This window comes from Acinonyx jubatus, chromosome C2 (genome assembly GCF_027475565.1).
Source record: "Acinonyx jubatus isolate Ajub_Pintada_27869175 chromosome C2, VMU_Ajub_asm_v1.0, whole genome shotgun sequence".
Lineage (NCBI taxonomy): Eukaryota > Metazoa > Chordata > Mammalia > Carnivora > Felidae > Acinonyx > Acinonyx jubatus.
In genome coordinates, this window is record NC_069384.1 from 1,758,875 (window position 1) to 1,785,394 (window position 26,520).

Here is a 26,520-nt window from a genome sequence, read left to right on the forward strand (position 1 = left end):
CTTTGAGACTCAAGACCAAAACCATACATCATTTATCTAAGCAACTTGATGTCTGTTTCTAGAATATGCATGCACTTCAATGAGCTGACATCTAGTGGGTTTTGTTCTATCCCTTTTCAGTGGAAGGGATACCATGAGAGTGTACCCTGGGTGTGTTTTGGCCGTTTCTCCTTCACCAGATCAGTCTTGGCATCCACGCGACCTGTCTCAAAACTAGGACGCTGATAACCCCACAGGTCAGGTAGGGCCTAGCCCTCCCCCAACCACCTTCCGGGGTGGCTCAGAGCAGGGAGTGAGCCCGGCTTCCAGCTTTTGGGGGTCTGTGTGGTAAACAGTGCAGAACTGTGCAAAGCAAGCCCACCAGCCCAGATCCAGAGTTTGGGGCTCCCGGACACGGGCCGGTGGCTGATCCAGAATTCGGGGCTCCCGGACACAAGTCGGTGGCTGGTCCAGAGCAGCGGGTGGCAAACACGGGGTGAGAAGAGAGGGAAGGTGTCAGAATGACCTGGGTGCAAGCCCACGGCTTCTCTAAAGACCTGATTTACGAGGTGGGGGGGCAGTTTAGATTTCTTTCTCAGTCAGCACGACTGTAGGGAAAGTCTGTTTGGACCCAGAGCCTGATTTACAGCCCGCCGCCCCTGCACCGGGCGCCTGCTCTGGGAATGACTACGCTAGAGGAAGACCATCTCGTCCTTGACGTACTGATCAACTTTCCTGCTCCCCATGTTCCTTTACGACAAAACCCGTGACTCCTGCCTACACGCTGCTCTACGATCTCCCGAGCTTTCACAGGATGTCAAAAAGGATACAAATGTGGGGGCACCTGGGGGGCTCCATCGGTTAAGCCTCCAACTCTTGGTTTCGGCCCAGGTCGTGATCTCACAGTTTGTAAGATCGAGCCCCACATCAGGCTCTGTGCTGACAGTGCGCAGCCTGCTTGGGATTCTCTCTCTCTCTCTCTCTCTCTCTCTCTCTCTCTGCCCTACCCTCCCTCAGGTGCTCTCACTCTCTCAGGATAAATAAACATTTAAAAAAGGTATATAACTCTGGTAAAAACTGTTCATTCTCCGGAGCACTTCCTTCCCTATGAAGACCGTGTTTCCTGGACAGCTGTCCCAACCTGGGCTCAAGAAAACTCTCTTTCTTTCTTTTAGAGATTCTCAAGTTTTGTTCACTTTTGTTCACACCAAGTATCCCGGTGGGCCTGGGATGTCCTGGCCTTGACCCTGAAAGTCCTCCCTCCCAGGAAATCATGCAGTCCAGGCAAACCTGGATGGTTGGCCACCTCTGACATGGGTGTTTCTTCCACACCATCGAGCGAGTGACTCAGTTCTCTGAGGACACTGACTGCATGTCCCACAAATCGAACTTGATTCTGATACCAGATACCTGGACGTGGCATCAGATGCCACAGGTGAGGGGCTCAGTCCCACGGAACTGCTTCCCGGCCTTCAGATGCAATTCCAGGTTGTCACCTGTGCTTCAGGTAATTGGCTACAGATCAGAGATCCATTTAATTTGCTAGGGTGGTTCACAGAACTCACAACAGCTTCCGCTCTGGATTACCGGCTTATTGCAAAGGATGTGAACGAACAGCCAGATGGAGAGACATGTACCAGGAACGGGGGAGGGGTGTGGGGCTTCTGCATCCTGGGGGCCACTCTCCCCACACCTCCACACGGTCCCGGACCCAGAAGTTCCCCAAACCCCAGTCCTTTGGGGTTTTTATGGAGGCTTCATTACACAGGCATGATTAACTTGTTGGCCACTAGTGACTATCCAACCTCCAGCCCCTCCCCGCTCCTCTCTCCTCCATCAGTGGGGTGGGATTGAAAATTCCAGCCTCTGCTCACAAGGTTGGTCCCCAGGCTTTGGTGCTTTCCAAAAGTCCCCTCTTTAACAGAAACTCAGATGCACTTGAAAGGATTGTTATAAGTAACAAAAGATACCTTCATCACTCTTGCTATCCAGGAAATTCCAAGGGTTTTAGGAGCTCTGTGCCAGGAACATTAAGACCAAATGTCAATTTTTGATCCTATCCTATATCCCCACGACCCTAGCACCCCCCACCCTGCCACAGACCTGCACCCATGGGGGGCACCTGGCTTTGGGTTCCTGACTTCTATTGCAAATGCTAACTGTGTGAGGGCCTCTTGCTGTATATGACCTGGGACACTTTACTAGGGCAGGTGGGGGAACTAGAAAGGTCCATGCTGGCAGCACTGGCAGCTCAGGGGGCTCAGCCTGGCCTGCACCTGCGGAGTGTCAAACATCAGTGTCCCTCTCAGGCTCGGGCTTCATTGCTGGCGGGGGGGAGACCGCCTGCAGCACGGCCTGTAAGTGTGCCCCAGCCGTGTCAGTGCGCAGCAGGCCAGGTGGAGACTCGGTGACCCGGAGCCCCGCTTCTCAAAGGCTGTTTCCTCACCGCAGGCCCAACTTCACCTGCGCATTTGTTAGAGACGCAGACCCTCGGCCTGGCCGTAGACCTGCTGAGTCAGGGGCTCTGCGGTGAGCTTAACAGTCTGGCTTTGTCATGTTCTGCATGTGCTTCTGATGCATGATTGAGAAGCACTGGGCGAAACCGGAGGACGAGTCTAATCACGGACAGAACGGTGGGGTATGTGGGCGAGGAATACAGGTGTGTGCAGCGGGGAGGCCCCCTCGGGAGGGGTCGGCCCTGCTTGGGCGCCTTCTCTGGCAGGGCCGGCTGAAGCCAGGCCTGAGCTGATACCCCGAGGCAGTTTCTGGAAACACGGACTGTAGAATTGGTTGCCCTCAGGCCCTGTCCTGGTTGTGACATATTCCCGATAGTTTTCCAACGATCCTCTTGAGAACTTCGCACCTTGTGCTCATGGGATGGAGAGGAGCTGGAGGGGACTCGGTTGAAGCCCCGCCTCCAAGTCTAGCCCTGCCTCTGGCTGGCGGCGTGGCCTTGAAAAAGCTGTTTCCTGTCTTGTCAAATTATGGGTGGAGGGTCACTAGAGCCCCCTCTGCCCGCTTCTGAGGACTCTGAGAGGCTGACACAGAAAAACACTTTAAGAATCGAGACCGCTCACAGGGGATGGCTGACCAGAGTGTTCCGGGTCTCACGCCTCAGTCCAGGCCCCACACGGCAGGAACCAGGACCAGCTCCAAAACCCAAGCAGGTAAGAGCCCCTTGTAGCTCTCTCTGGAGTCGCCGCACGTCCAGGTGCGTGTTCTGTAACATCCCTTGATCCAGCCATGGAAAATGGGCTCTGTCCATCCCTCCCTCCGCCCCAGAGGCCCTCGGAGCCCCTGCCTATCCAAGAGCTCCTAAGATCCCTCCAAGGCCATCCAAAGTCCCAGGCCCTCAAGTGCTCCCTGTGTCCTCAGCTGATCACAAAGATCTAATGTGTTACCTGCTTCAGGTAGTAGCTTTGCTCTTTTTTTACAGGGCCTTTTGGAAGTAATTCCTTAACTTACTAAGAGGAATGTACTCTTTTTCTTTAATGTTTATTAATTTTTGAGAGAGAGAGAGAGAGAGCATGTGCATGTGCACCAGCATCATCTGGGGAGGGGCAGAGAGAGAGGGAGAAAGAGAATCCCAAGCAGGCTTTGCACTGTCAGCACAGAGCCCAACACACAGCTCAGTCTTAGGAACCATGAGATCTTGACCTGAGCTCAAACCAGGAGTCAAATATCCAACCCACCAAGCCACCTAGGTGCCCCAAGAGGAATGTACTCTTGATGACAAATAATATCAGATGGCAGGCACACTGACCACAAATAAAAACAACTCTGGTGAAAATGCCCAGCAAGCCACTCCCATATGCACAACTCCAGGGTGGGGACCCTGGAAATGTGGAATCACCATGGCTCTGGATTCCACCCAATGACCAGTCTGGTGTTGGAGGACAGCCTTTCCCATCGTGCAGGATTTGACCATCACTTCCCCTAAATTGATGCCGTTGTGACTGTGTGGTCTGATTCTTTGGCTATCTTTCTTGGAAAAATCATACGCTCTTTTTAAAAATTTTTTTTAAGTTTATTTATTTGTTTTGAGAGCGCGTGCACACGAGCCAGGGAGGGGCAGAGAGAAGGCGAGACAGAATCCCAAGCAGGCTCCACGCCATCAGCACGGAGCCTGATGTGGGGCTGGAATCCATGAGCTGTGAGATGATGACCTGAGCTGAGATCAAGAGTCGCAGACTCAACCGACTGTGCCACCCGGGCGCCCCAGTCATACGCTTTTAATTGCACGTGGCCAAGAGGAGTCATTCTGTTTCTCTGAAAAGTTATCGCGGGTGTGCTTCTCCTGATGCTGCTTGAGTCTCTCCTGGAAGCTTAAAGCTCCTTGACAACTGAATGCAATTGAAGTAACGCTGCCACTTCCTCCCCGCTTTCAAAACAGGAAATGGACTCTAGATGCCAAGTATTTTTTGAACATCCACGTTGTTGAGATGTTGCAGAACACAGTTGGGTTTTAAAATGCTACTGCTGGGTATTAAAAAAAAAATGCTATTGCTGGGGCGCCTGGGTCGTTCAGTTGTTGGTTAAGCACTCAACGTTTGATCTCAGCTCAGCTCTTGATCTCAGGGTCATGAGCTCAAACCCCACGTTGCGCTCCACGCTGGGTGTGACGCCTCCTTAAAAAACATGCCAGTGCTGATGGCACCGTTTCAAATGCAGCAGTGTCCACGGAGTCTTGGTTTACAAACGTCCAATGTCCTTCGACCATCATTAAATTGTTTGTTGTGTGTTTGCGTTGTTAGGACGAAAACGTGTTGGTTTCTGGGGCCATATATTTAAACCCAGGTAGGTGTTATTCCATTTCCAGTGGAAATGGAGCTTTTAAACGTCTGTTTACCTAAACAGCAGATCCAAGTGGAGATATTTGGAGGTATTTGCAGTAGAAGTGGGTCAGTTTACTACAGTTAAGGGGCCTTTGCTGCCTTACCCGTACAGGAATCCTTGTCACTTCATGAAAAGTCTGAACAAAGTTGAAGACATACTCATTAAAACATTCAACGCTGGCATCGACACGATGTCACGGGCCCGTGGTCTTCATCCTTTCATCCTCCTCGCCGCAGACCGAGACCAGCACCATGGGCACCCAGGCTAACTTGGGTCTGCCCTGAAGTGGAAGATGGGAAGAGCTAACGCTGAGGCTGTGGGTCCTCCCCGTGTGTGATCTTGTGATCTCATGATGGTCAGTACTGCTGTGAGCTCACAGAGACTGACTACCTGGGGGGGGGGGGGGGTCATAGAGGTAGAACCTGGCCAGGTTCATTGCTAGCCCTTGATGCACCTCTTTCTTCTAGCCCTGAGACCTTGGCCAGTTATCCACCCCCTCTGGGTGCTTTTCCATGACGGAATGACGGGACAGAGATGATGGGGTGCTGCCTTTGGTCCTTGCACACAGAAGGAGGCACAAATACACAATTACCAACTACTCTTTTGATTGAGAACAGTGCTTGCACCCCGGCCCTGGAGGTTAAGGGCAAGCTAAACTCTAAGGGCTGTGGGCCCCCCATTCCGGGGGGGGGGGGGGAGGCATGGAAGCTTCCAGGCCACACGTTGGTCTTGATCCTCACGTTAGACTGTGGAGCTCGCCGGAGTTGCCGCCGAGGCAGGTGTGGGGCAGCAGTGCCACATGCCTGCGAACAGAACAGCGTGGGGGCCAGGAACAGCAGGCTGGCGGGTGGCCCACCGTGGGCCCCGTCACGAGCCCTCCCCCCCCACCGGGGCCTGGGGGAGACGGCGGTGCATGGCCCGCTTCCCCGGACACCAGCCACGTCCTCCTCCACTTTGGTCACGGAAACAGTCTGCAGAGCGAGCGTCCTCCTGCAGTACGTATCCCTCCTCGAGCAGGCTCCCGAGAAGGCACCACGAGGACCAAGGCTCTGTCGGGGTGTGGAGACGGGGAGCGGGCCCAGATGCGTCTCCGCGACCACACGGGGCGAAGCCCGAGGCTTCTCTCAGGTGACAGCTTCACTGCGAGCTGTTCTCTGTGAGCAAAGGTCCCGTCCAGTGCAGCCCGGGCGCGGGTACCAGCCTGGCACCGACGGCGGCACTACCGGGCCCCGAGGCCACCGCACCGGACTTCCGCACGGCTTTAGGGTCCAGCCCACCGTGCCCCCGAAGCTCCTGAACGCCCCTTGAGGCCGCGCACGCGCAGAAACGCAGCGAGCCCGGCCCAGACTGCCGCTTTTCAGCCGCGCACGCGCACGCGCACGCGCACGGAGTTCCGCCCCCGCCGCTCCGGAAAGCGGGGAACACAAGCCGCGGGGGGCAGGCCGGAGGGCTGGGGGCGGGGCGAACAGGGAATCGCGGCTGCGCACTCGCCCCTGCCGCTCGCCCCGCCCACTTCCGGCGTGCTGCTCTTTCAGGGGGAGACTGACTAGCCTGTCCGCGGAGGTGGAGCGCGTAAGGCTGACGTCTGACGGACCGACGACCGACGAAAGGGGCCGCAGCCACCATGGCGTTCGGCGGCACTCGCGGGCTCGTGCCCCGCTGGGAGCTGCCTGTTGGCGTGGCCGCGCTGCTGCTGCTGCTCTTTTCGGTGACCGCCGCTCAGGAGCCGTCCGTAGCGGGTGAGGGGCTCGGGGCAGCTGAGAGTTTCTGGGCGGGGCTGGGAGGTGGAGAGGGCGTGGGGGGGGGGTGGGTCCCGGGGCGGGGGAGGAGGTGGAGGGGGCGCTGCGTCCCCGGGCGGGGCGGAGAGAGGAAGTGGAGGGGGCGGGGGTCCCGGGGCTGAGGAGGAAGTGGAGGTGGAGGGGGCCCCGTGGCGGGGAGGTGGAGGGGTGGGGGGTCCTGCGGCGTGGCGGGGAGGTGGAGGGGGCGGGGAGTCCCGGGGCAGGGCGGGGGAAGAAGTGGAGGGGGCGGGGGTCCATGGGCGGGGCTGGGGAGGCGGGGGAGGGGGCGCGGGGTCCCGGGGTCCCGGGACAGGGAGGTGGAGGGGGCCCGGGGTCTCTGCCGCGCCCAGTCGCTGCCCCAGGCTGCTGCGGCCTTCCCGTTGGTCTAGCTGCAGCGGGGGCGCCGGGAGGGGGGGCAGACCGGCCTTTTGTCTTGGTTCGGTCGCGGGGCGGTGTCAGCGGGACCCGCAGGATCATCCTGAGTACTTTGCCCTCCCTCTTAGTCTCACTCGACCCTCTCTGCCGAGCTGGCGGTTAGTTTCTGAGTCAGGAAGTGGAGCTTAACCTGCTGGAGCCCCAGCGCTGGTCGGTAGCCGGTGTCCAGGGGCCAGGCCCCTTGAGGCGTGGGTGCCGGGCACTGGTGTGGCGCCTGGGGCCCCACTCCCCTCGGGAAGGAGTACTCGAGTTACTGCATGGCTCAGTGGAGGCAGGAGAGCTGTAGTACCGGCCGCTTTGAAGGGGCTGACTCTGCTTCTGCACTCAACAGACCTGGGGTGGGGGTACTTCCTTGGTTTATCTCCCGTTCTTATCAGCTGCCCTGCCAGGTGCTGGGACAGCGGTGGTGACCAAGAAACCCTGAGTGCTGGGTGGGTGGGTGAGAGGCTGCTAGGGAAGGAAATGTATGGCCTAGGGCCACGCTGAGGTCTCAGAAGATTCCAGAAATGGAGTATTGCCGGAGGCTGTCCTCCTGCCGGCCAGTGGAGGGGGGTCGGTCCTCCGACTCAGCCTCTGGGCCTGGTGGCAGGTCAGGGAAACATTTAAGCTGGGGTGTGTCAGAAGTGTTGCGCTGGCTGCTGTGTGGGGGGTACCCGTGTGATCACTGGTGGTGGTGGTGGGGTCACCGGTAGGCCTCTGGACCTGTTTCCAGGGCTCCGCAAGCAGGACTGACTTGGGGCCAGTATTATCCCGGCTTGTTGAGTTTTGCTGTGATTCCAGTACAGGACTGGTTTTCTTCTGATCTACTTCCAAATGTGTGTGTGCCTGTGACACTTGGGACGTAGCTCTCTGGACGTTCGTAAGGAGGCAGTGGAAACGCGGTGCGCAGAGCTCTTCTGGTCGGGATTGGGTTCCAAGCGCAGACGTGGAGTGGGTACCTGTTACCACACCGGAATGGATAACCTGCCAGAGACGGGTCTTTCTCAGGGGCTGGCGGGTGTGTGTCCGCGTAATTGGAGGGGGCGGGTCAGGAGTGCCCCGAAGTGACGTGTTTGACCGCTCTGCTTTTTAACTGCCCTGGCGTGCTGAGATGAGTGGCGGTGTCCTTTGGTGACTTTCATTAGTTTTTTAATTAGGGAATTCGATCAGAACGGTTGCCACGTGGCACTGCACTTACTGTCGGTTCAGCCGCCCCTCCGCCCTTGAGCTCACGGTGGTTACGCGTCCCGTGGACTCGCCCCGGGTCCTCCGGTCCTTGGGTCCTCGGGGGAAGGTGGCGGACTGTTGCTTCTCCTGCAGCAACTCCTTCACGCGGGAGGAGCGGTGTGCCGGGAGGGTTTCCCACTCAGGTACCCTCGGGTCTCGTTTGCCTTTCCTCGGACGGGGGCACTGTTGGGGCGCTGAGGTCCCCCCTTCCCCAGAGCACGCGCTGCTTACCGCCCGTCGCCCTGTAGGGTGTGACTGTGGCGTTCACATCACTGGTCCCCCTGCGAGGCTATCAGGGCGCTTCGGAGAAACAGCCGGCAGGGGGTCTGCAGCTGTGGGGAAGGATGTGTCGTGAGGGGTGGGCTCGCGTGGCTGTGGAGGCTGGGAGGTCCCGGGACCTGTGTCTGCAAGTCGGAGCCCCGGGGAGGCTGCCCGGGTTTCTCCATGTCGGAGGGCCCGGGAACCGGGAGCCCCGGTGTCTGAGGGCAGGAGAAAGTGGTCGTCCCAGCTTCGGCAGAAAGAGTAAATTCACGGTGGCTCTGCTTTTGTTCTGTGGGGGCCCCTCTGTGGGCTGGGTGCTGCCCACTGGCCACGGTGAGGACTGTCTTCACTATTGAGCCAGCCGATTCGAATGCCGATCTCCTCTGAAACACCCACCCAGACACACCCAGAAATGTCTGCCAGCTGTCTGGGCACCTGAGCCCCGTCAAGGTGACACGTAAGTCAACCACGACAGGCGTGCAGATTCACCGAATGCATCACAGAGGTCCCACGCTGACAGTTCCTAACGTCCCACTGTGTGTTTGGCGGCATGGAGACGTTAGGGACCCAGGATGCTCTGAAGGTCTTTAGAGCGAAACTCCTAAATTTACAGAAGCCTCCGTGGCCCTGTGGAGCCCACCTCGTGTGGGGGGTGATACTCCATCCCCGCGTCTCCTCCGTACCTCGGAGCCGCTTGAAGGATACAAAGGAGCTCAGCCGTGGCCTGTGCAGGTCGGGGGTGGGAGCCCGCCCTGACTGCTCCTTGCGAACGGCACAGGACTGGGGGGGGGACGCGCTTCCTCACCTGCCCATCTCTCGCCGAGAACCACGACGTTTGAAACCAGTTGTAAGGGCCTTCCAGTGTGTACACAGGTGGTGCATATTATTTGTATGTTCAGACGGTGCCCAACTTACAAGGGTTCGGCTTAGGATTTTCGACTGTAAGCGGTGCCAAAGGATGTGCGTTCAGTAAACACGGTGCCTGGAGTTTCCACACGCCGTGTCACCCCGGGGCTGGGTGGCCACGCGGTCCCCGCACACCGACGACCGTTCTGGGCCCACACGGTCTGCTTGTCACTTCAGTACAGTATTCGGTCAACTACTCGAGACGTCCACCCTCCTTGTAAAACAGGCTGTGGGCCAGGCGGCTGTGCCCGTCCGCAGGCTAACGGAAGTGTTGTAGGGTTTCGAGAGAGACCAGGGAATTACACGGAGTTTTGATAGGATATTTCCCCCTTTGAATGGGTTTCTGGGGACGAAACCCCATCATAAGTTGAGGAAGACGTGTACCAGGCCGCTCAGCTCTTCTCTGTTGGGACAGGAAGGTGACCAGGACTTTCGTCTAAATGACTTTTCCACCCCTGATTCTCAAGTGACACGGATGGCATAGGTGCTCTCTGTCGCCGTGCAGAGGGGGCACAGTGTCCGATGAGGGGATTGTTGTGCCGGGGGCCGGCCAGGTGCCGCCCTCCTGCCTGTGTGTGACGCGGGCTCAGTAAATGCGTACTTGCTCGTTTCTTTATGTTTACAGGACAGATCTCGTCACACCCCTGCTAGTGTGTGCCTTTGTGTATGTAATCGGTGGCCTCACCCGGAACTTTAGGGAAGTACGTGAAACCGGGCCACGGGTTAGTGTATCCTGACAGAAAGACCTTTTTATCAGAGTGAGTGACGCCCAAAGGTTTCTAATCGTTGGTAAACAGACTCTCAGTGGGGGACTTGTGGAACGGGCGTGTTCACACACAGCGCTGGACTCCGGAAGCAGGAGGCCGTGGTGCTGGTCTGTGGCCATCAGCACGTGGTCTGTGTCCCGTGACCGAGAAGTTCAGCCCCCGCCGTCCGCAGCGGCAGCAAGTGGGGTATTTTCTTTGCCAGCCGTGCAAGACGGTGAGGTGTTTCGTAAGGGAGAGAACAGAACGACCTTTTCCCGGTGCCGGCTCTTTTCGGGAAGACTGTCCAGTGTAGGTGTCTCTGCTTGTGTTGAACGTCTGCCCGGTTGGTGGTCGTGGCGGGGGCAGGCAGAGGGCTGGTCTCCGTTGACTCCTACGGGTCTGTGGTCCCAACACCGTGGGATGGGTGAGGTTTACAGTGTGTATCTCGGGGTGTAGTTCACATGAGTCCAGCTCTCAAAAAGACTTTACAAACGAAAATAGAAAAAAAGTTCCCGTACCCGACCCCCCTGCTCCCTGTGGCCACTCGATTAAGATTGACAAGAGGTACGTCTTTTCTCGTAAAATTTTTTGACAAGGACTTGAGGGGCGCCTGGGTGGCTCGGTCCGTTGAGCGTCCTACTTGATTTCTGCTCGGGTCGTGATCCCAGGGTCATGAGTTGGGGAGCCCTGCGTGGGGCTCCCCGCCGAGCACGGAGCCTGCGTGGAATTCTCTTTCTCCCTCTCTGCCCCTCCCCTGTGCGCGTGCTTTGCTCTCGCTAAAGGAAAGAAAAAAGGACTTGAGTGGGCGTGACAGGCAGTCGTGCAGATTTTCACGGTGGCTCCCTGCCTGCCTGTTTAGAAAAGATCGAAGCTGCCGAAACCTTGAAGGAATAAATCGCACAGCAAACTCCGCATGCCTTTCTGTTGTCAGCATTTCCATGCTTGCCTTGCGCTCCCTCCGCGTCTGCTTGTTCTCCCCCCTCCAGACCGCCCGAGGGTCCGTCAGGGTCCGTTGTCCTGCGGCCCTCCCCCTTCCCCCCTCGCCCCTCATTCTCTGCGGTGGGCCTCCTGTGCGCCATGGGACTATGAGGGTCAAAATCAGACAGTTGGCATCGACAGGACTCGTGAGTACTTGGAGACGTAACGTAGGGCGTGTGTGTACCCGGTGTACCCGTCATACCAGTAGTGTCATTCCGTCCCCTGCCCGCGTCCAGGACCGTGCGGGGCTTCTGGCCACCATGTCTCCCCACCCACCCAGCACTGCTCCCCAGTCTGTTCCCAGAAAACGACTCTGTAGAAGGAGCCCCAGTTGGCCTTGCCTGGTGTCCTCTGCTTGGATTCCAGTGCCTTTGACAGACTCCACCACACGTGGCTGTGTCCTTCCCCCTGCACCCCTGGGGGCGCCTGCTGCCACTGTCCCGTCGTCCTGTCATTGTACTGCCGATACTCTGGGCACTTGTAAGGTGCACTTTGTCTTCATAAGCGATGAAACTGGGGAGGCGCTCTGAGACCGTAAGTGTCTTGTCACCTCACGAGCGCGCGCGGTGGTCTTGGCGTCCAGATTTCCCACGGTGATGGCAGAACCGCAGGCGTTCAAACCCCCTGCTTCTGCTTCTGCTAGTTGGCCTTCTCCGTACTTACTCCACGTCCGGGTGAAATCCTGGAGTGTTCAAGAGGCTGGAGTCCGTGGCTGTCAATCCCTTTGATTTTAAATTGTCCCTGTTTGGCAAGGAGGACTCCCTCCCCCCTGCCCCCCCCCCCCCCCACTGGCCTTCAAGCCGGCCTTTGGGTCCTTTAGGTATTTTGTTATCCGCTACTAAGTTGGTGCCACTTTGTGATGCCGCAGTCTGTCCGGGGCTGATTCTGTCCTCTCTGTGCCCCACTTCTGGGATCAGCTGCTTCTCCGAGGAGCCCTGGCCCCCTTCCTGGGGAACCGTGTCTAGACACTGAGGCCCCCCCGCTGCCTGGCCCTTTGGCGGACGGACAGAGGGAGTGCTTGGATGTGGCGGCCGAGTCCCTGGCCCTGGCACAGCCGGCCCGCCTCCCGGCTCCAGGGCACGGGGTTTCTGAGACAGGCGCTGCTGTTCCTGTCCCTGTCCTGGCGCCTCTGCGACCCCGCCTCAGAGTGGCGCTGGCAGAGATCGAGGTGTTCTGTGACCTGTCTGTTTCTTTACCTCCGTGGAGCTAAGTTATGTCTGTTCTTTTTTTTTTCTTTTTCTTTTTATATTATTTTGTATTTGATAGCACACGAGAGAGACGGGGAGAGACAGAGAGAGAATCCCAAGCAGGTTCCACACACAGCACGCCCAACGTGAGGCTCGATCCCATGGCCCTGGGATCGTGACCTGAGCAAAAACCGCGAGTCAGGTGCTCGGTCGATTGAGCCCCCCGGGCGCCCTGAGTCTGTCGTTCTGAGGACAGTAGTTGGAAGTCAGCTTTAGGGTAAAGCCAATGGCGTGCCAGCGGAAAGACGGCCGTGGGATGGCCCGTGACAAGCGGGCTTTCATTTTAAACAAAGTGGGGTCGTGCTTAGCACGTGGAAGGTAGAAGGGTTAGGCTTCACGCGCCTGAGAGTCCCGCTTCGTGGACGTCATGAGCACGCGTGTGACTGAAACGGGAGCTCCTCCCCTGGGCGGACGGGGTCACGCGTCACGAGCGCATTCACACCACGCGCGGGAGAGTGGGAAGACCCGACGGCGAGCGCTCCCTTGCACGCCCGCCACGTGGGTGTCGGCTGTTCACGTCTGGCTGGGTCTCCTCCGTCGTGGGGCCCGTCCCGGACCCTCTGGTAAGCTCGGCGAAGCCCACTGGTAAGCTCGGCGAAGCCCACGGCAGACATCCTGCGCTCGTCCCGGTACCTCCCCGCGCGCGTCGTGACCTGGAGCTTCACGTTTGTCTTTTCCTTTGGAGACAGATCTTCCGTGTGGTGAAACACGGGAGTCTTACGTGTGCCGTTGGGTGAGTGACGCCCACGTGACCCCCGTCACGCTCCAGCACGCGCCCATCTCTCCGGGAGGTTCAGGCCGCCGCCGTCCCTTTCCCGGTGCAGATGAGTTCGCCGGCTTCAGAACCGCACGCCCGTGGAATCCGGCGGGTGGTCGTCCGTGTCCGGTGTCCGTCGGTCTACGTGACGTGGTGCAGGCTCCGTGTTCCGTGCGCGCGGCACACTCCTCGTGGCCGAGCGCCGTTCCGTCGCCACCGGTGTGCCCACCTTCTGTACGCGCGCATCTGGCTGTCGTCGGCTTCCCTGGCACCGTAAAGTGGGCACGTGTTCCCAGCGTCTTGAGTGAAGCGCTTGGGTGCGTGGCTGAGGTTGAGCCACCTCGCCTCCCGCCGCCGCGGCCGACAGTCCCCTGGGGCTCCGCCTCCGCGGACTTGGCCCCATCAGCCCTTCTAATCTCAGTTTCCCCGGCGCCTGCAAAGTGGTCGCTCCTTATGACTGTGGGGTGCGGTTCCGGTGGCTCACGGGGTGGCACGGACCTCTCCTTGGAGTAAGCGTGTGCGCTCAGCTGTGGGTGCGGAACACGGCAGCTGCTTGAGAGGGTTTGGACATTTTTCCCCCGGCTGCGAGTTCCGGGGCTGTTGGCTGGGTGGGGTGTGATCCCTCCCTGCCGTGAAGAGCGGCTGGAGCCGGCGGATTCCGGGGGGGCTTCTCCCTCAGGTCTGGGCGGGACTGGCGGGGACCGAGGCCTGGCTTTAGTCCCGTGGGCCTGGCATTGCTGTGGCCTTTGGTTCCAGAGACTGTGCCGATGAGCCAGCGGGCCTGGGCCAGTTGGGTGCGTGCTGCGCACCCACTTCCGCTCCTCTTCCCCGAAGGTACTGCCGTTGTGCCCCGAGGCCCCTTTCTCCGCACGACCCCTTGCAAATGGGACCCTGGGGCTGCGTGTGCACGCTCCCTGGTGGCCGGCCTGCAGCAAGGCTGGGAAACTCCCGCTGTTGCACCTGGGAGGCTGGCTGCTCGTCTCCGTGGTTCAGAGCGCAGACTGCGTGCCTCCCTGGCCGCCTGGGCCGGTGTTTCCAGTGAGCGGTTCTCAGTGACCTGTTTGTCCTTTCCCCGCAGCTTGTTCTCAGAACACAAACAGGACCTGTGAGGAGTGCCTGAAAAACGTCTCTGTAAGTAGACACCCCCACTCTCCACGACGGGGTGGGGGGGTCTTGTGGGTGTTAAAGGTTCTGCCGTCTGGGGTTTGTGGAGATAGTTTCTGCAATGGGTGTCGAATGCCATTTTAGTCTTTCTCAGGGGTAGTGAGCCTTCTCGTGAGAACCGCAGATACCACCTGAGCGTCATTAACACGCACGCTTAGCTCCTGACCAGGTGTCTGGGCTCATGAACTGGGTTGGGCCCCACAGCTGGGAACACGTGTGAGTGGGCAGGAGGCCTCATTGAGGCTGGTGGGCTTGGGGGGGGGCGGTGTTCAGAAGCAGGATGGGGGAGTGGAGGGCAAGGGGAACGGAGAAGGATGGGCACTGGGCTGGGCGTCCTTTAGCGTCTAATCTGCAACTGTGAACCCGTGGCCCGTGCTTTCGTGTCGATGCCACTAGAGCGTAGAGGCCTGTTGGGGACGGGGACCGTGACTCTGTTTTGCACATGGAACCCCAAGACGGGTCCGGGAGTGTCCTGCGAGTTCCCAGAGGCCCCGCCTGCCGTGGTGCTCAGCCAGGGCTGGGGAGTCTGCTTCCCCAACCGGCCTGCCCACAGGAATGAGGGCCGTCCACGCACCGTGGGCCCCCCAGTCCTCACAGTGTGTCCCGCGTTCTCCATCAGTTGTCCTGGGTTGGGGTGGATGCTCCTCCCTGGGCTTTTCACCTGGGAACGGGGAAGGGTGAGGGCAAGGAGAGATGTGGGCCCTCAGCCCGGAGGGCCTGGTGTCCTGGGCTCAGACTGACCAGCTCACCAGAATTACCGGGAAGACTGGGAGCCAGGATGCTCCCGTGCTGACCCTGCGTGACCTCGAGCAGGAGGGCAGCCGCCCCGTAGCAGGCCCGGTGCTCTTGGCGGTCTCCTCCAGGTGGACCATCCTGGGATCTGACACGCAGGCACGTGTGCGGCTGGCCGTCGGGGACCAGCAGAAAGGCACGCCGGAGAAAGTTCGCCACCGTGTGGGGCCCGTCAGTGTCCCTCTGCCCATCCCGTGTGGCTCCCCAAGCAGTCCCTGGGCTTTGACGCCTTTGTCTGGGACCGTAGGGGAAGCTGCCTCCAGTCGGGTTTTACGAGGATGGTTTAGAGCCACGCAGCCTGTCCTCCCTTTCCTGGCAGCGGGGAACCCTGCGAGGCAGGTCAGTACAGACGGGCCGGGTGGTTTCTGCCCCAGGATGCTGGCCACGCTTTCAGAAGAGAACTTGCTGACCACCTGGCAGCGTGTCGGATCGTAGGGTCTGAGTGGACCCTTGTGTCTGCTGGTTAAAGACTGAAGGCTGTTGCTACTGCAGCCTCAGACCTTACTGTGGGTAACCCTGAACTTGCTCACCTGTCTGCGCGTTTTCCTGGTGGCGCGGCTTTTTAGCGGCAGATGTCACTGTCGAAGTCCTCCCGGCCGCAAAGGAGCCTGGTGTCCTGCCTCGCTCTGGCTTCAGGAGTACGCACTTGGCGGCATCGTCCGGTCCAGCCCGCCCTTCTGTGGGAGGACGTTGTGGGGGCACACGCACCCCCATCTCAGCAGGCGGGCGGGCGGTAAGCCTGAAGGTGTGGGCCCGCTCTGGATGCAGACGGGTCCGGTCAGAAATGCAGGGCGCAGGGGCTGCGGGAGGCCTGCCCACACGGGTCCTCGGGCGCACGCGGGTTTCCGGAAGGACAAGTAAGGGCCTGGGAGGCCGGAGGGGAGGCTGAGGGCACACTGCGTGCGTGCCCTGTCAGTGCCACCTGGATGGCTCACCGCGGGCATGTCACTGCAGTAATCTCAGGTCCTGGGAGGGACGCTTTGAGCCTTAGTTGCGTTGTCTTTAACGGCCAGTGCGGTCGGAGAGACCACGGGTAGGATCTTTGTACGGCGATTGCCAAGGTTGCAAAAGTCCACCAGCAAACGTGTAATGAGCGTGGTCCCGCCTGTCCTGCAGACGATCCGAGACGGTGTGTCGGGAAGGGAAGGAAGTAGGGGGGTGGGGCAGGTAGGCCCTGTGGAGGAGGTTGAGGGGCGTGTGTTTGGAGAAGAAGGTTCCGGGCACAGGGAGGAGGCCGTGCAAAGACCCCGGGCTGGAAGCCACCTGGCGGCTTCCAGGACTGCACGGAGGCCGAGAGGCTGGGCAGGGTGCCTGAAGGAAGAGGGTTTGAGTAACATCGGCCCTGGTGGGCAAGGCGGGGTGGAGCTGCTGTGGCGGGGTGAGGACCACGGCCTTCCGGTCAGCCACTGAGGGGGAGCAGACGGTGTGGCTGGGCTTGTATCCTGGACCGTCTGGTTCTTTGGTGTTTACGCTGCGTTTCTGGGGTTTGGCAAACATTCGTCTCTTTCAGTGCCTTTGGTGCAACACCAATAAGGCGTGCTTGGACTACCCCGTGACCAGGATCCTGCCACCCAGCTCCCTTTGTACGCTGAGCTCTGCACGCTGGGGCGTTTGCTGGGGTAAGTGTTCGTGTTCACGGAACTCTTGCAGAGTCAGTACTGTCTGGGGGAGTCTGGGTGTGCTCAGTTAGCATAAGCTGCCCGAACACGTGCTCCCTGCAGGAAGTCAGGAGGCCAGTGAGAATGCGTGCTTTCTGGGAGGGCAGCCAGGGGTCCCCGGGGTGCCGGAGGCCCACTTGCGAGGCGGAGGGAAGAGGGTCAGCTTGGGGACTGCGTCTTGCTGGCGTCTGTGTGCCTGGAGTCCTGCTAGGTCAGCACGGTCAGGTCCCTACGTTTCTCTGTCCCTTTCTGCCTGCGAGTGGTGGATTCTGTAGGCGCTCTCTCTTGGGGGACGTTAACCCTTTTTGAGACCCCACAGAGACCAGTCCTGGACCAGGGAGCCCTTGGCATTTTGAGCACGAACTGTTGAGGTGCTTTTATTTCTATTTTCTTTAGAAGGTGATTTGTTTAACGTTTATGCGTTTATTTAAAAAAAACTTTTTAACGTTTATTTTTTGAGAGCACACGCATGCGCACATATGAGTTGGGGAGGGGTGGAAAGAGAGGGAGACAGAGAATCTGAAGCAGGCTCCAGGCTCCCGAGCGGTCGGCACGGAGCCCGACGCGGGGCTCGAACTCATGGACTGCGAGATCATGACCTGAGCTGAAATCAACCGTTGACGCTTAACTGACTGAGCCACCCGGGTGCCCCCAAGGTGTTTTAAAGTTGAAGCATAACTTCTAATGATGTGCACACATGTTAAGTCTCCCTTCCTGTCCTCGGGTAACGTAAACACATACGTGTACGCACACACACGTACGTTCAGTGAATTTTCACACGAGTCCACAGGTAATCCGCACTCAGCAAAGCGTGTAGACCATTCCCAGCGCTCACAGCCTGTCCCTGTCGGGACTGTGGGCAGCCAGTGCACTGACCTGCCACCCCAGGGAGTGCTGCCCGCCCGCCCTTCACTTAAAGTAAGCGTGCTGGTCTGTCCGACTCCCCGTTCGGGGACATGTCTGAGACTCGTGCGCCACGCGTACCGCCTGCCTGTCTCACTGCTGCTTGGCGCCCTGTGCCCACTCTGCTGCCGGGGACGCCCGGGGTCCCCGTGCTGCTGCAGACGTGCTCGTGGGCGGCCCCCCACTCACTCCCGCTGGGCACATGCTGAGCAACGGAATGGCGGACTCATCGCCTTTCAAGAAGGGCTCCTTCAGGCGACCGGGGCTCCCGCTTGTCCCACATCCCTGCCAGGGCCTGGGGTAATCTGTCACCTTCATTTTCGTCCATCTGGCGGGTTTGAAGTGGCATCTCATTGTGGCTTTGATTTGCTCTTCGCTCATGACTGATGATATTGAACACCTTTCAGGTGGGGGCATTTTTGATCATTGGCCTGTGAAATGAAATTCCCACCTTAGGGCTGTGGGGCTGGCCGTACCCCTGACTCGGGACAGACAGAGCCACAGCGGGCCACAGCAGTTTGCGGTTCGTGGTGACTCAGCCTGGGGGAGGGGGACAGGAACTAGCCAGGGGTCGTGGGGGGCAGGCTCTGCCGTGCCCCTGGTTCCCGAGAGAGCACGTGCTTGGTTTAATTGACCCCGAGGGCCAGGGGGGCACGGGAGCCTGCTACTTGCCCATCGGGGATAAGTGGGAACCGCCGTGGGTCCCCGCATGCACTGCAGAGGATTGGGTAGGGTTATTTGGCCGAGGACCTTCTCTGTGGGAATAGAGTGGGGGTGGGGTGGGGCTCGTGCTATCTGGGGAGACTGGGGGCCCCCACACGTCAGGGAGCACCAGATCTAGACCTCGTGCTGTGGGTGCTTTACAATTCTTTCACCCACGTCTCGGCAGAATTCTTGTGGGGTTTTACCTGTGATGACTTTAAATCTGTGTTCGTTTGGGGGAAAATAAGATCTTTGCCATGTTAAACCGTCGTGCAGAAGCAGGGTTGGTGTTCATGCACGGAGGCCGTCTTTCCGTCCTCGAGTAGCACGCCACAGCCTTCCCGCGTAGGGCTGATGGGGACGGGGGTCCTTGGTACTTTCCTCCGTCACGACCAGATGTCTGTTTTTATTTTGTAACTGGTTTTAGCTGCTAGTCAGAAATGCTGTCTTGGAGGTGGGGGGGAGGGGGTAGATATATTTCAGAACCAGCTGTCTTACTGATCAGATTGGCTCTTAAAGTTCATTATTTTGAAGTTCTCTGGTCAGAAGATGATGCCATCTGCCAGCAAAGGTCTTTTCTTTTTACACCTGTTCCTGCTAATTTTTGTGATGCCGGCACTTCCAGAACAGGTCAGAGGAGGGAAGAAAACACACGATCTAAAGCCCAGAAGGCATTTCAGATGTAACACCTGTTTCTGTTTAAAGTAGTTGAACAGAGACGCCTGGGTGGCCCCATCGGTCAAGCCTGTGACTCTTGGTTTCTGCTCAAGGCATGATCTCGCAGCTCGTGGGTTCGAGCCCTGTGTCGGGCTCTGTGCTGGTGGTATGGAACCTCCTTGGGATTCTGTCTCCCCTGCTCTCTGCCCCTCCCCCGCTCACGCTTTCTGTCTCAAAAGTAAATAAACATAACAAAGAAAAGAAAGTAGTTGAACAAAGCACAGAGAGTGTGTGAGGCCAGCGGCCGGCCTGCATTGAACGTGAGGGTCTGTGCGGGCCTGAGTGGGGTCTGAAGGGCACCGGGCACTGGGGGTCGGCCTCCCTCTCCCACCTGGCAAGCCCCACCCGCCACCAACGGGAAACCGGGAAACGGGGGAGACTCGAGGGGACCAGCTCTGCGTGGCGGCCAGACTTTCTAACTTCAGTGCCAGGAATGCTCCACCATCGGGGGGGGGGGGGGGGGGGCGGGGGGCGGGGGGGAGTTTGCTCTTGAAGCCTCTTCCAGGGCTGACTTAAGTGGATGAGTGAAAACTCGAGTTCTCTGGTTTGAATTAAGTAGAAAAATAGGGACTGGTTTGGGTTTGTAAATCCTTAAAAGAAGTTGAAAGAATCGAGAACCTTGTTTTAACTACTTGTTTGCCTCGGAAGTTGGGTCTTGACAGGAAATGACAAAATCCTCCAGCAGCCTGTCCTCAAGCCCCGGGTGGGGCAGGGGCTGGGCCCGCGGGGCTCACAGGGTCTCCCCGGGGGCAGTCAGCACACTTGACCCTTGAACAACGTACACGTGAGGGGCACTGACCACCCCCCCCCCCCCACACGTCCTCGAAAATCCGCGCACAACTTTCGATTCCCTGAAAACGTAACGCATCATCTGTTGACGGAAGCCTTACGATCACGCAGGCAACCGATGAGCACCTGTGTTGTGTGTTGTGTTCTTCCGCACTGTGTCCTTGCAGCGACGTGGGGGAGGTGTTCGTAAGGAGATCTCAGGGAGAGGAGGTGCGCTTGAGTTCTGCCCCGTAGGTCTTGAAGATGCACGTGTTAGGGGACCCACGCAGTGTGAACCGTGTTCAAGGGCCAGCCATGTAGGGCCGTGGACTTGGATGTAAATAATCAGCTGAGCTGCACGGGGCTCCCCTTCCGTCTGGAGGAGTCCCTCAGGGCGGGCCCGCTTTGTTACCGTCTGTCAGGCTCGAAGCGTCTTCGGACCCTGTGGCCTGGGTCTGTGTGGTTGGCCGGTAAACTGTTCTTAAGTCGCACGAACATGCTGAGAGACCTAGGAGGGGCCCCTGCGCGGGCTGCGGCCTGCCTGTGGGGGAGGGGGTGGTCCCGCTCCCGTCCTGACCCCCGGCTCCCTCCCGCTGGGATTTGCAGTGAACTTCGAGGCGCTAATCATCACCCTGTCGGTGGTGGGGGGGGCCGTGCTGCTGGCCTTGGCCGCGTGCTGCTGCGCCTGTTGCTGCCGCAGGAAGAGGAGCCGGAAGCCGGATAAGGAAGAGGAGAAGGCCGCGCGGGAGCGCGAGGAGCGCAGGGTCCGGCAGGAGGAGAGGTGAGGTCCCCGTTGGCTCGGGAACCCGGCCTGCGCGGCCCTGGGAAACGACCCCCGCCGTGGGGTGCGCCCCTATGGGTTGTGGGACAGGGCGAGGGAGGCGGGTCTCCTGTCCCTGCCTGTGGAACGCGACGGTGGCCCGGAGAGGCACTGCCGCGTCAGGTCAGCTGCCGGCAGGGGCTGAGGCCCGGCGGGTTTTTGTGCTGTCCCCGCAACGTCGTGTGCCCCTAAGTAAAAACTAACGTTTGCGTGTTCCCAACCTCCCTCAGAATCTGACGTCAGGTTTTTCTCTACGTGAAAAATATTTTTAAAAAATGCAGTCTTGGATATTTGAATTTCTTTTGTTGAAACTCAGAATCAAAGGACGTGATGCTGAAACAGCCTCACGCTGCCTGGCCTGGCGGCCGGGCTTGTCCCCACCCTGGTCCCTGGTCTCTTCCCGGGAAAAGAGGACAGACCCCCACTCTCTCTGCTGAAGGTACATCATTTAACATTGTGTTATATTTTGGTGCTAAGTGAGATTTCTTTGTCTTTTTAGGAGAGCAGAAATGAAATCCAGACATGATGAAATCAGAAAAAAATATGGTAAGGATCGACTGACTGCCTCTTTTGTTTGGCTGGGAGTGGGTTCCGGGCCGTGAGACGTGACTGCAGGGTCTGGGCTGAGGCTTCCGGGAGGAGCCGTTGGTTCTAGACTGCGCGGTCCGGAAGGAGCTAACTCCAGGGAATGTCTGGAAAGGTGAAGCCTTAGGTGTTTACTCTCAGCCGGATTCCTGAGCGCCATTGGCTGATGAGGGGGCGGAACTTGACCGGTCGTGTGGCCTCCCCTGCGCCTGGTGCTCCCGGTGCTCCCGCACCTGACTGCGGGCCGCGCGCCTTTTAAAGGAGTTAGCCAGAGGTCTCCATGCCACCAAGTGATTCATCTGGTTTTGGGTTTTGTTTGGAGGGATTTTGGGGGGATACTAATGTTTTAGTCCGCGAGAACATTAAATCTGCTCCTGGGTTGAGTTGGTTCTCTGCTGATTCCCACGTCCGCGGCCATGCTGTTGTTTGGGGCTGTTGGGATTGCTAGAAATAGCCGCACTGTGCTCTCGCCGATGACTGCCACGGGGCCTCCAGCTCTGGGCCGCGGTGCTTTCGTGCACCTCATGGCCTGAGCAGTGTTTGCTGTGTGTCGGGTGCACCTGGCAGCTGGGCTCTGGGCTGAATCTGATTAGGAAAATTGCAAAATCTTTTCTTTCCTTTTTTTTTTTTTTTTTTTTTTATTGGAAAGTTCGTTTTGAGAGAGAGAGAAAATCCCAGGCAGGTTCTGCACTGTCCGGAGAGTCCAATGTGGGGCTCGATCCCACAGCCCTGAGATCACGACCTGAGCTGAAATCAACAGTTGGATGCTGAACCGTCCAAGCCACCGTGCCCCTCAAAATCTTTTCTAACTAACGCCCTCATTTTGGAGTTCTGTGTCTGTACAGGGAACACCCTGTTCTCGTGGTGTTTTCAGGTCCTGTGCACTAAAGCAGTGGGTCCTGGAGCCTCGGCTCCCTCTGGTGGGCTGCTGGCCGTGCGGTTGACTCGGCACCCCCACCCAGCACCGGCTGGCCCCTCCGTCCACGCAGGCCTCCTCTGACTGTCACGCCCTTGTGCGTGTCGCCTCAGGCTCGGGTCGACCCTGCCAGCCGCCAGGTGTGGGTTCCGGGGCCTGAGGCTGCCCTGACCGCCTCTCCCCCTGCCGTTGGGTCTCCTTGGTTGCAGGTGAGATGTTCAGCAGCTGCTAGAGCCTTCCCTCGTGTGCTCCCGCCCCTCGGCTCCCTCTGCTAGCTGGCCCATCAGGTCCCCGGTGCCCACAGCACTCACCCGGTGTCAGGTCCCCAGCCTAGGCAAGGGCGGACTCCCGCGTGGGTGACGTCGTGTCAGTGGTCGTGTCGGCACGGTGCCGTCTGTCCCCGGTGCCTCTTCCAGGCGCACGTTCGCGCCCAGTGAACGCCAGCTGTCCTTGGCACGGGCACCTTGCTTCACGATACTGAAGGGTTGAAAGGAACTTGTTGGCACCCGACTGACGTTTCCGTGAACGGCGAGGGAGACATGTTCGCGTGCACTCACACACAGACTCCACCGCGGCGCCCTTATCGCCAAGCACAAGTAGCATCTGAAGTCTGCCCCCGCTGCAGTGTCCCCCCCGCCCCGTGTGTGCGAGGCTGGGTGGCGCCTCGGGCCGGGGCTCCTGGCACAGGGCGTTCTCCGTGACCTTCAGCGAGGCCCTTCACTCCTCCGTTTTGGTGGTGTGCCAGGCCCTGAGCCGCCCTGAGGAAGCCAGCTTGTGCCTGTTTACATAAAGCCCACCTAGTGGACTGGACTTTGCAAAGACCCAGCCGCGTGGAAGAATTCCCGGGGGGTCCCCAGGGGGGAGACGGGCCAGGCACGCGTACTTGCATGGAGGAAACCCTTTTCTTGGTTTCAGAAGCCGTCTGGTTTCCTAATCACAACACAGTCTCCCCCCTTTAAACCAGAAGTAGAGCTGGGAGCTCTTCCATTCGTCCTGCTCCAACACGACTGTGTTCGGCATCTGGCACACGGGCTCCCTTTACCAGAACCACCGTGGGCTTCCTCCCAAGGCCGAGGCGACGGTCCTTCTCAGACGGGCCACCCTCCCGCCCCCGCACTGGCTGCCCTCCCGCCCCATGCTCCCCACCCCCCCCGTAGCGCATACACTTGGTGCAGCGGCTCCAGAAAAGTGTGGCGATACAGGTTTTTAAAGAGAGGGAGAGGCTGTGTGTTCAGAACTGCTAAGAGGAAACTCCTAGGCCTGAGCGTTTAGCACCAGAGATTTATTTTTACAACTGCGTTATATTAGCCACGTCAGAGCACTTGGTGGTGGTGAAGTGGACAGTCACCTCTTTGTTTCGTAGCCTTAATTCTAAGGACATTTAGGGTGCTTTGTTAATTTCTGTATATTAGCCAATCGCTGTGGGGAGAAATAATGGCTGTTTCTTCATTCCTCTTAGAATCAGCCAATAAGTTTTTATTTCTTTAGGTTTGCTTTTCTTAGAATGATTGTTTCTGGTAAATTTTATTTCAATTTTAAAGTCACCTGTGGTTTGACTTTCAAAAAGGTTAAGCGTAGGGGCGCCCGGGTGGCTCAGTCGGTTAAACATCTGGCTCTTGATCTCAGGTCATGATCTCACGGTTTGTGGGATCGAGCCCCTCCTTGGGATTCTCTCTCTCTCGCAAAATAGATAAATAAGTAGAAATAGTTACAAAAAAAAAAAAGGTGAAGCGTGGTGCTTGAACCTGCTCGGAACACCCTTTTTCTTAGAGCCACAGTGTTCACGAAACACTGAATTGTGTTGTGTCCTTGGACTTCGTTTCCTGCCCTGTGAGCACATTTATAACCAGGTCTGTTTTGTTCCAGGTCTGTTTAAAGAGGAAAACCCGTATGCCAGGTTTGAGAACAACTGAGCCACGTGCCCAGCAGTCCCCGCACGGCTCCAGGGAGCACGGCGCCGCCGCCCTGCAGACCCGCGGGCTTCTGTTCCCTCTTCTGTATCTGTATTTAGTCACTGCAGACACGAAGCTTTTCAGGGGGGTCGGTCGGTTGTGTTGTTACTTCCAGGAGGCAAAGCCCACATCCTGCTACCCTTCTCCGCTGGCGAAGCCAACCGCGGACGGGGCAGCCGGCCTCCGTCCCGCCTTCTGTCCTCGCGTCCCTGTGCCTGACGGCGCGCTGTGCGCGCACGGCGGGGGAGGAAGGGCCCCTGTCACCCCGCCGCCCTCCATCACCCGGCCGGCGGCTGTGCGCCCTGCGTGGCAGCCCCCCGGGGAGCCGGGCGCCCAGACGCAGTCTGCCGGGCCGTGCCTTCTGACCCCAGCCGCTCTGAGCAGCGTCCGGGAGAACTTAAATTCACCTTAAATCTGTGTTTTGTTCTGTTCCGTTTCATTCCGTTTCAAATAAGTCTTGGATTTCATTCCTCCACCAAAGGTGTTTCACCAAGAAATTTTTCTGTCAAAATTCAGACCGCTTACTGGACAATTTTTAAATTTTAATTTGTATTTTTACCGGAACACCAAGATTTTTTTCCAGTGAAAACTTGAATAACAGATGAAGCGTTAGAGCCCCCTGCAGGGGCAGCAGCAGGTGCTCTGGGCCGTGGGCCTGGAGGGGCCATCACTGCCCCGCTCCCTTTTCAGCCCTGGTGACGGCCGGCGCCGGGTCCTGTGTGTAGCCACACCAGGCTCTCCCTAGTTAGGCTGTCAGCAGCATGGTCACACAGGGACCACGGGGTCCCCAGGCTGTCCCCGAGGAGGAGGGGACCATGCCCCGTGGGCCCCTCTGCGGGGCTCTGCCCACTGGGGGGTCGGGCAGGGTGTCCAGGGCCGGCCAGAGGTATTTCCACGTGCTACACGGAGACACTGCTGACTGTCCTGCTTGTCACACGACCCCTAGCTTGGAACTGCGCTCTTCTGGCTGGGACGCTGTCCGTGGCCTCCGGGTACACCCTGCGGTGCCTTCCGTTGGCCCCAGGCCTTTCAGAGCAAGATCTGTGGCTTCAGTAAATGACCACATCCTTCCTATCGGGGATGCAGACCGTGGAGTAGCTGTGTGAACTGCCTCTCTTCACTCTGAAAATAGTCCCGGTGGCCACTGCCACATTGCTTTGGATTAGGAAGACGTTTAGCTTCGGGGAGGTGGGTCGACAGGTGCAAAGACAAATGATGTGTTCCGCTTTCGCACTCGTGACGGTGCCGTCGGGGACTGCTCTCCAACGTGTCACGGAAAGTTCTCAATACAGGTCAGTGTGATCCAACACCCCACACCGCTCGACAGCCCCCCCGCCCCCCCCCCCAAGCCACGTCGGCCTGTGCTGTGAGGTGACCGTGCTGTCCTGCAATGTCCATAAGCTGAGACACTAACTGTACAAACTCTTGACTATCTCTTTCTGACTTCTTGGGCATTTGATAGCAATTTGAAGTATTACGAAACATTCCTAAGTATTTTATAGCAGCCTGCAGATTTTGACATTCTACTTTTATTCATAAGAAAAACTCTGTAGCAGACTCCAGCAGCCTTTGTGTTAATACAGTAATGTACGTGAGGTCACGCTGTGTTGTGAACGGTTGGGGCTGTGCCCTGTTCATACAGCGCATTTAGTCCCTTTGGGGTACCGAGGCCACACCAGTGCGTCTGGGAGGCTGTCCTGGTCCCCGCATTTTATAAGTAGTCCTAAGAGCACCACGTGTTGTAACCTCAAGGAGACCGTCAAGTTCAGAGTGCCTTAATCTTAACCAGTTTCCAATAAGTGGTTTAATACACGCTTTGTTGAATCCACTGTGTCCTCGTGTCTCATTTCTCCGTGGCGTTAGCATGATCACCTGGAGGGCGGCAGGTAGACTACAGAGAGATTCTGGCCCGCCCCGGGATCTGTGAGCAATCCCGGCTTTGGTGCCATGGCCCAGGGGGCGGCCGTGCTGTGTCCCCGGGTTGTCCTCCCCCTCCCCTGCTGGCCACCCCCAGCTGTCTGCTGTCCACGAGGCAGGTTTTCTGCCCCGCCCCACCAGCACCTTCCTTCTGCTCTGCTGGAATCAGATGCAAAGAACTCTGGGAGAAAGCAGTTCTGGCTTTGAGCTTCGTGTACTTGGCTCGGCTGTCGATAGAATCCCTCCCTCCTTCCCTTCCCCGGGGTGGGGGTTCCTCACTGCCCGGCTACTGGGGAGCACCCACCCCCCTTCCGAGTTGCTGCTGGGCTGGCTGAGCCTCTGGGAGTTCCTCTGTGCTGCGAAGTCAATGTTGTGCAGGTGACGTGTCCACTAGGGCCGTGGTCCCTGTGGGAAGTGTGAGCCCACCCATGTTGCTGTGCCGCAGCCACGCTCAGCCACAGGGCAACTCCAGGCTCTTCTGGGAAGTCTAGAACGGG

At 58.4% G+C, this 26,520-nt stretch overlaps 1 protein-coding gene across 2 annotated transcripts; it reads left to right on the forward strand.

Annotated features, from left to right (window-relative positions):
* Positions 1 to 5,792: 5,792 nt before the first annotated feature.
* PTTG1IP (PTTG1 interacting protein) lies at positions 5,793 to 25,934 on the forward strand. 2 transcript variants are annotated; one of them, XM_053220459.1, is made up of 7 exons: positions 5,793 to 5,943; positions 6,351 to 6,554; positions 14,208 to 14,260; positions 16,596 to 16,704; positions 20,440 to 20,614; positions 21,153 to 21,199; positions 24,021 to 25,934. In XM_053220459.1, the coding sequence occupies exons 2-7, from the start codon at positions 6,440 to 6,442 to the stop codon at positions 24,065 to 24,067; spliced, it is 546 nt and encodes a 181-aa protein (XP_053076434.1). In that variant the 5' UTR covers positions 5,793 to 5,943; positions 6,351 to 6,439; the 3' UTR covers positions 24,068 to 25,934. The 2 variants fall into 2 exon arrangements, with proteins under 2 accessions (XP_053076434.1, XP_014939368.1); XM_015083882.3 differs by lacking the exons at positions 5,793 to 5,943; positions 6,351 to 6,554 and adding an exon at positions 13,025 to 13,963.
* The last annotated feature ends 586 nt before the right edge of the window (positions 25,935 to 26,520 follow it).

Excerpts from the sequence above, each read along its gene's own strand:
- PTTG1IP (XM_053220459.1), top strand. The coding sequence starts at position 6,440 with ATGGCGTTCGGCGGCACTCGCGGGCTCGTGCCCCGCTGGGAGCTGCCT. Across the intron at positions 16,705-20,439 it reads ACGCTGGGGCGTTTGCTGGG|TGAACTTCGAGGCGCTAATC; the intron begins GTAAGTGTTCGT and ends TGGGATTTGCAG. Across the intron at positions 21,200-24,020 it reads TGAAATCAGAAAAAAATATG|GTCTGTTTAAAGAGGAAAAC; the intron begins GTAAGGATCGAC and ends GTTTTGTTCCAG.